Source organism: Vicia villosa, unplaced genomic scaffold, assembly GCF_029867415.1.
Source record: "Vicia villosa cultivar HV-30 ecotype Madison, WI unplaced genomic scaffold, Vvil1.0 ctg.001408F_1_1, whole genome shotgun sequence".
Lineage (NCBI taxonomy): Eukaryota > Viridiplantae > Streptophyta > Magnoliopsida > Fabales > Fabaceae > Vicia > Vicia villosa.
In genome coordinates, this window is record NW_026705606.1 from 225,569 (window position 1) to 234,426 (window position 8,858).

Here is an 8,858-nt window from a genome sequence, read left to right on the forward strand (position 1 = left end):
AGGTTGTGAAAGTTAATATATTAATCATTAGATGATCTCTCACTCTAACTATCAATATAGTAATCTTGATTGTTTGATACAAATAGAAAAGTGGCAAATAAATCTATCTCTAGCATTTATTCACTACTTGATAAAATGTTGTAGACCAAGACTTGAAATATATTTCTCAATCATAAATCAACTCTAAATATAAAGATAAAACAACGACATTCATCCATTTCAATACTAATGAAGTTCATACAAAGTGCTAGAGGAAATACATAGTTAACAAGAATAGCTACTACCTCCAATCTTGTCAAAGTGGGATTTAGCTACTCATCACCATGGTTGACAGCAAAAGAGATGGAGAAGAAACTATGAGCATCAATCTCTCACAAAGTTGCAAGCTTTTCTCTCCAAAACCCTATCCTAAATGTTTGGTTCACAATGAATAGAATAATAGCCCCTTGGTTATATTTTTCTTTTTATCTAAATTAGCCCCAAAAATTCATACTAACTGTTCACATTCAAAAGATAAAAACCTAATGACAAGTGGTAGACCAACTAAGAAAAAGAGAAGCTCTGCTTCGCAGCGTTTGCGGCGCCAAGAGTTTTTGCGGCGCAAACTCTTCAATTTCTGCCACATCAGAATCCAAGCAACAATTGCTGACCAGTTGTGATTTTTGCAGTTTGCGGCACCAAAGATGTTTGCGGGGAAAACTGGCCTCATCAACACTTCTTTTGCTAATCCAAGTCTTCAAGTAATTCCTCTTTGCTTCCATGATCTTTAAACCTTAAAAACGCTACAAAACTAACAGAATGTGAAATAACAATTCAAATGAACTAAAAATGAACAAAATTGCAAAATTATTAAATTGTATGAATAAAAGTGTGATTATTGAGTAAAAAGTGGTTAAAGGGACCAAAAACAATATATGAAAATTAGTACTATTTGGTCCCTAACAACTCTCCCCAACTTACCATTTTGTTTGTCCCTAAACAAAAATTCACAAGAGTAGCAAGAGCAACGCACAAGAGAATGATGACAAGGTAACCGAACAATCACATGGCTCAAAAGTATAAGTCCCTTCAAAGTACACTCACCACAATGCTAAAACAAAGCATGAGAAAGAATGATGGCAAAGTCCAAATTATTATCAAGAAATTCCAAAAGAGACATGTCAAGATTGAATCGAACCTACACACACATCATAGTAATGATGAATACAAGAGGGTTTACTTTCACTCATCCGGGAATTTAAATCAACAACAACTCAAATCATGCGTTCACCATAACAATTTCAAAAATTATGTGCAAAGTGTGAATCAAGAGGGCTTTTATAGGTTGTAATGTGGCTTGGGTTACAAAGAAAGGATTTTATTAGAGGGAAATTAAACAAAAATGCCTATCCTAAGGGAGCATTCATATCAATTCACTTAACAAAAACACTTGCTTGAATCAAACCATAATAGATACAACAATGCTCCCTACATAGACATAGGCACAAGGCAAAATTGCAACCATTGCGGTTGAAGGTTTTAATGAAAAAAAGTTAGGATTCACATACAAAACATTTTCAATAATCACATGAATCCTAATATAAGCTCAAAGGGGTTGACTAAGAATCGCTCCTCACAAGGTTAATTGATTTAACTTTTTGGTCAAGTGGTTTTTCTCAAATTCAAACAATGCCTCAATCACTTTCACACTTTTCAAAAACAAGAAATATGCAAGGTTTAGCATGATAACAATGAGTTGAAATAAATTCCGGTATCCCGCATTTAGTGTACAATGGAAAGTTTCCTTACTTGGCTAAGTTCTAAATTTTGATTCAAAAATGACATGTAACTCAAGGAATTTATGCTAAGCAATTTGCACACACCATCAACTAATCATATTAAGTCTAGAGAGCGATAAAGTGTACCTTAATTTTCCTTGATACCGATTCTCATCATTGCCACTCGAAGTTTTCACAACATCCACTCTTGTCCGTGCCCATTGATTCCTCAAGCTCCCTTTGCAAAAGAACAATTAAACAAAAACACTTTGAAAAGTTGGATAATCACTTTCCACCCAAACACACAATTAAACCACAATAATAAAATTGCAATTCTTAAAGATGTTCAAATGGTGAAACGAGAGCCACCATAAAGTACACAATTAAAAATCGAAAGGTGCAACCAAAATTAAATAAAACGAAACAGAATTACGACTAAAATAAAATAAAAATAAACTAAAAAAATTGCTACAACACCACTTCAATCCTCTTCTTCATCACCACCACCAACTGTCCCGATCACATCTTCCATTGTCTCGTCCTCATTTCCGGTACCGCTGCCTCCTGCACCCCCCATGAAAGCTGGCCTGCCCATAGGCCAATTTGCGTAGGCATCATACTCTGCTTCCAAAGAGGTGCGCTGAAATTGTTGAGATAATGTTTGCACCAAGAACCGGTTGGATCTTTGAGTCGCCTCAAAATTCTCTGCACAATAGGTGGCGAAGGCCATGTGATCGAAAACAAGTGCTCGACCACCTCTAGACCTTGAAGTGGATGCTCCTCCTCTTTCAGCTTTCTTTGTCGAGCCTTCACAAAACCTGGTAATAAAAGCTTCATTAATAACACTGGTGATTTTGAAATGTACCTCACTCGGGATGGTCACCCGTGCATTGAAACAAAGCCCCATGATTAGACCGGGGTAGATAAGGACACCGGCTTTGCCTCCATGTCTTGTTCCCATAACCGATACCCTCCTCACTTCTTTAGATATTATGCTGGCCAAATCAATCGGTACTCCGTACAAAATGCAAAACAGCATGTATCCCACTTCGAGTGAGATGTGTGTTGTGTGAGTTCTTGGTCTTATGTTATGCAATACCACCACTAGCAATGCTTTAACCTCCACTTTAAAATCCTCTCTTTTCCATCCTTTTGGCGCTCCCGCATCATTCAACTCATAGGTCTTTCCTTCAAGGCATAAGGACTCACTGACGACTTGGATGTTCCAATCATTAGTGAGATACCTTATGTGGTACTCACTTCTTACTCCATCGGGTAGCTCCAATGGGGATCCCAAATATTCATTGATAGCACTCCTCTTAAAAGAGATTGTCTTTCCCCTCACCATTGTTTTGTACATAAATTCTAACCCATCTTCTACCGGCATGGCATTAGCATAGAATTCGCGAACGATATCATAATTGATCTCATCCACCGGTTCGCATATCATCCCCCATTTAAGTGTTTCCAATGTTTTAACCAACTCCCGCATCGGACCATTTGGTTTGAAACGGATGAACCTTTCAGCCTGGACAGTTCGGTTGCACAAGTAAGTATATCGCTCTTCTTGTTCCTCTCCAATGAATCTTGATATGGAGTGGTTAGGATTGGTGCTTCTGGTTTTTGTGCGCTTTGACATCTACAACAATTTAATCAACCAAACCACAGCAGCCAAACTGTTAGAATAAAAACAAGAACTTATAAAACACACCCAGTTTGCGGCGCCATCATTGTTTGCGGCGCAAAGGTGAATTTTCAAACCCAGTTCGCGGCGCAAACCTTGCAAAACTCAGCATCTATGGCACAAAATGGAAGAGTTGCTTGTAACAAGAAGAAACCCAATCAAACACTTGCAAACTCAACCCATTAAACAGTAAGATTAACACATGCAAGTTCGAATTTTGACATCAAGTTTGAATCTACTATGTTAATCAACAAACCCTAACCTAGAATGATTTGAACAAAGAGATTTCAAAATCATAGAAATAGAAAAACATACCTTGAATTTGAGTTAGGTGAGTGTAGAATTGAAGAGAGGTTTAGTTGTGTGTGAGAGTGTTGGTGAAACTAGGGTTTGATGGAGGGTGGGAGTTTTGTGAGAGAGAGAGAGTGTTTTAAAGTTGTTTGAAAATAAAAGAAGATAAAATGAAAAAGTAACTAAGTTAAAAAAAATAAAAAGGAAGGGAATTGCTGTCTCGCAGTGTTTGCGGCGCAATCCCTTGATTGCGGGGCAAACAAGAACAATTTTCTTTGTAAAAAGGGCCTATTCAGTGTTTGTGCCCTGTTTGCGGGGCAAACAGTGTTTGCGGGGCAAACAGTGTTTGCGGCGCAATAGCTGATGAACAAATTTTTTACTAACCTATTTGTGGAGCAATCCCTTGTTTGCGGGGCAAACATGAAAATTTTTCTTTGCAAAAATGGCTTACTCACTGTTTGTGCTCTGTTTGCGGGGCAAACAATGTTTGCGGCGCAAACAGACTTAAATTCTCAAAAATTGCCAATTTTCACAATTAACCTTCACTTCCTAAAAAATAAAAGTACCTAACATCTACAAAACAGAAAATCCATGAAAACAACACAGTCTACTTACGACGTTGGGTTGCCTCCCAACAAGCGCTTTGTTTAATGTCGTTAGAGCTCGACGGTTCAATGATCTCTCACGGATCATTAAGTAAAACAGCACATGCTTCGCGTACCACTTCTCCACCATGATAAAGCTTGAGTCGTTGACCATTAACTGTCCAACTTTCCTTAGACTTGGGATCCTCGATCACAATGGCTCCATAGTCCCTCACTTCCTTCACGACAAATGGTCCGGACCATTTTGATTTAAGTTTACCGGGAAACAACCGAAGCCGCGAATTGAATAGCAACACCATCTGCCCCTCATGAAAACTTTTGCAGCGGACCTTCTTATCATGATAAGCTTTAGCTTTGTCCTTGTAGAGCTTGTTGGAGTGATACGCCTGGTCCCTTAATTCTTCCAATTCATGGAGTTGGTCTTTTCTTTTGTGGCCGGCCAGAGCGGTATCAAAGTTCAAAAATTTAAGAGCCCAAAGTGCTCTATGTTCCAACTCTACCGGAAGAGGACAAGTTTTTCCGTAGACCATCTGAAAAGGGGTTAGTCCAATAGGAGCTTTGTAGGAAGTACGGTATGCCCATAAAGCATCATCTAGTTTCAATGACCACTCATTTCTAGGGCTAGAGAGTGTTTTCTCAAGAGTTCTATTTACTTCTCTGTTTGATACTTCCATTTGACCATTTGCTTGTGGGTGATAGGGGGTGGTCACCTTGTGTTTTACACCATAATGTTCTAAAACTTTTTCCAGAGGTGTATTACAAAAGTGTGAACCTCCATCACTTATCAACACCCTTGGCACACCAAAACATGAGAAGATATTTTTCTTTAAGAATTTGATCACAGTTTTGGAGTCGGCCTTAGGTGTAGCAAGTGCTTCCACCCACTTGGATACATAGTCAACGGCAACAAGAATGTATTCATTAGCGAAAGAGGGAGGAAACGGACCAACAAAATCAATGCCCCAACAATCAAAGACTTCTACTTCTAACATATTGGTCAAGGGCATTTCATCTCGTTTGCCTATTCCTCCGCTCCTTTGACATTTGTCACAACTTTTTGCATGCTCATGAGCATCTTTGAATAGAGTAGGCCAAAAGAACCCCGATTGGAGTACTTTGGTAGCTATTCTCCATCCACTATAGTGGCCTCCATATGGAGAGTTGTGACAATGCCAAAGGATATCTTTCGCTTCTTCATTGGTGACACATCTTCGCAAGATGCTGTCAACACCTTCTTTGAATAAATATGGGTCATCCCATACATAGTGTTTGGCATCCGCTAAAAATTTCTTTCTTTGATTGCTAGTGAGGTCCTCCGGGATTAAACTGGTTGCCTTATAATTTGCAAAATCGGAAAACCAAGGCCTCACTTGAATCGCATAAAGTTTTTCATCCGGAAACTCCTCTCTTACTTCAACCTCATTCTTTGTAATCTATACATTTACCAATCGGGATAAATGATCCGCCACCAAGTTTTCGGATCCCTTTTTGTCTCGGATTTCCAAATCAAACTCTTGTAAGAGTAAAATCCAACGGATTAATCTTTGTTTGGAATGCGGCTTGGTTAGCAAATACTTTATCGCCGAATGGTCGGTGTAGACTACAACTTTAGAACCGATCAAATAAGCTCTAAATTTTTCCAACGCATACACTATGGCTAGTAGCTCTTTTTCAGTTGTTGCATAGTTAACTTGAGCTTCATTCAAAACTTTACTAGCATAGTGAATTGCATGGAAAACTTTTGATCTTCTTTGACCTAATACCGCACCTACCGCATAATCGCTTGCATCACACATGAGTTCAAAATCCATTTTCCAATTTGGAGCAACGATTATGGGTGCAGTAACTAATTTGTCTTTCAGCTCAAGAAATGCTTTTAGACAAGACTCATCAAAATCAAAATGCGTACCTTTGTTGAGTAAATTACTCAATGGCTTTGCTATCTTCGAAAAATCCTTGATGAATCTTCTATAGAAACCGGCATGTCCAAGAAAGCTCCTTAGTCCTTTGATGTTGGTTGATGGTGGCAGCTTCTCTATGATTTCCACTTTGGCTTTGTCAACTTCAAGTCCTTTGGAAGAAATTTTGTGTCCAAGAACCACTCCTTCGGTGACCATAAAATTGCATTTTTCCCAATTTAGCACAAGGTTAGTCTTCACACATCTCTCCAACACCACCTCAAGATTCTTTTAGCATAGGTCAAAAGATGATCCATACACCGAAAAATCATCCATGAACACCTCAATACACTCTTCAATCAAGTCCGCAAAGATGGCTTGCATGCATCTTTGGAATGTAGCCGGAGCATTACATAGTCCAAAAGGCATTCTTCGATAGGCAAAAACACCAAATGGACATGTAAAAGCGGTCTTCTCATGGTCCGCCGGGTTCACCGAAATTTGGTTGTAGCCCGAATAACCATCTAAAAAGCAATAGAAATTCTTACCGGCTAACCTTTCCAACATTTGATCCATGAAAGGCAATGGGAAATGATCCTTCCTTGTTGCTTGATTTAATCTTCTATAGTCAATGCACATTCTCCACCCGGTTACCGTTCTTGTCGGAATCAACTCATTCTTTTCATTTCGGATAACCGTCAGGCCACCTTTCTTAGGAACCACTTGCACCGAACTTACCCATTCGCTATCGGAAATAGGATAAATCATCCCGGACTCCAATAGTTTAACTACTTCCTTTCTCACGACTTCCTTCATTGATGGGTTGAGCCGCCTTTGAGGTTGAGCAACCGGTTTGTAATCATCCTCCATCATGATTTTGTGCATGCAATAAGCGGGGCTAATACCTTTCAAATCGGATAAAACCCACCCCAGTGCACCTTCATGCTTCTTTAACACGTCAATTAAGTGCTTCTCCTCTTGAGTAGACAAAGAATTACTAATGATCACCGGCTTAGTGAAGTTATCACAAAGAAAAACATACTTCAAATGAGATGGCAACATTTTCAACTCCATTTTTGATTCTTCCACTTTCTTCTCCGCATTTAACTCTTCTACTTTTTCTTCATTATGATCAATCTCCCCACAAGATTCCAACTCATTCAAGAATGCTTCCATTTCTTTTTCTTCAATCTCGGATAAGACATTGTATGCTCCTATAAGAGATCTTTCCAAGGGACTAGAGATGTGAACTTGATTAGCAACCTCCTCGATCTCCTTGTCGGTAGCATCGACTCGAAATGTATCATGTTTATCCTTGGGATGCTTCATTGCTTCAAAGAGATTGAAAGTGACTTCTTCATCTTGCACTCTCACCTTCATAAGACCATCGTCTATGTCGATCATCATCCGGGCTGTTTTCATGAAAGGTCTTCCAAGTATCAATGGTACATCACGGTCTTCTTCCATATCAACTACCACAAAATCTACCGGGAACAAAAATTTATCCACTTTGACTAGCATGTCTTGCGCAACTCCGTAAGGAGAGGTGAGAGACTTATCGGCTAGTTGCAAAGTCATTCGGGTTGGCTTCATCTCTATGTTTCCCAGCCTCTTGATGATAGACAATGGAATTAAATTAATGCTTGAGCCCAAATCAACCAAACCGTTACCTATGTAATGGCCTCCGATTGTAACCGGCAAAGTAACACGTCCCGGATCGGCTTCTTTCTTTGGTAGTGTCTTTTGGATTATGGCACTACAACGAGCATCAAGTAAAATAGTTTCCTCTTCCGAATACCTCTTTTTCTTGGTGAGAATATCCTTCATGAACTTTGCATATTTTGGCATTTGTTCTAACGCTTCGGAAAATGGGATATTCACTTGGAGTTGTTTGAAAATATCCATAAACCTAGCGTATTGCCTTGCATTATCCGTCCTTGATTTGGCATGTGGGTATGGTAAGTGTTGGGATGGGATTGTGCTCTTTTGTTCATCTCTCTTTTTATTCCTCTTCACTTTTTTGTTGTTTTTCTCACTTTCTTCGTTTTCTTTTCTCTCTTTTTCAACTAATTCTTCCTCTATCTTTTCCTCACTCTTTTCTCCCTCATTTTCAACTATCACTTCCACTTCTTCCTCTTCAACTATTACTTCCTCCTCATCTTCCATTATAACCTCTTCATTCACGCCGTTATTCACCTTCCTCCCATTTCTTGTAACAATGGCTTTGCAATGTTCCTCTGGATTGGTTTGGGTGTTGGCGGAGAAGGATCCTCCCGGTTGTTGCTCGGACAATTGCTTTGCAAGTTGACCCACTTGATTTTCTAGATTCTTTATGGCTGCTTCATTACTCCTTTGATTAGCCATGGATGCTTGCATGAAATGTGTAAGAGTGTCTTCCAATTTTAAGCTCCCACCTTGAGATTGTTAACCTTGACCTTGAGGGTTTGGACTTTGATAAGGACTTTGATGTTGATAGTGTTGATTGTTGAATCTTGAAGGTTGAAATCCTTGGTTGTTTCTTTGGTAAGGATTGTTGTGAGGTGGAGGTTGCCTTTGAACTTTTAAAATATCACAAACATCAACAGCACGCGGCGCCATCTTGGTTTGCGGCGCGAACTGAGCG

The 8,858-nt window shown here is 39.3% G+C and overlaps 1 protein-coding gene across 1 annotated transcript; it reads right to left on the reverse strand.

Annotated features, from left to right (window-relative positions):
• Positions 1 to 2,238: 2,238 nt before the first annotated feature.
• On the reverse strand, positions 2,239 to 8,599 carry LOC131634996 (uncharacterized). The gene is made up of 4 exons (XM_058905620.1): positions 6,974 to 8,599; positions 5,783 to 6,523; positions 4,454 to 5,671; positions 2,239 to 3,396 (listed from the first exon to the last, which is right to left on the reverse strand). The coding sequence occupies exons 1-4, from the start codon at positions 8,597 to 8,599 to the stop codon at positions 2,239 to 2,241; spliced, it is 4,743 nt and encodes a 1,580-aa protein (XP_058761603.1).
• Between the last annotated feature and the right edge of the window lie 259 nt (positions 8,600 to 8,858).

Excerpts from the sequence above, each read along its gene's own strand:
- LOC131634996 (XM_058905620.1), bottom strand. The coding sequence starts at position 8,599 with ATGGCTAATCAAAGGAGTAATGAAGCAGCCATAAAGAATCTAGAAAAT. Across the intron at positions 6,524-6,973 it reads CTATTTCCGATAGCGAATGG|AATCTTGAGGTGGTGTTGGA; the intron begins GTAAGTTCGGTG and ends CTATGCTAAAAG. Across the intron at positions 3,397-4,453 it reads TTTATCATGGTGGAGAAGTG|ATGTCAAAGCGCACAAAAAC; the intron begins GTACGCGAAGCA and ends AAATTGTTGTAG.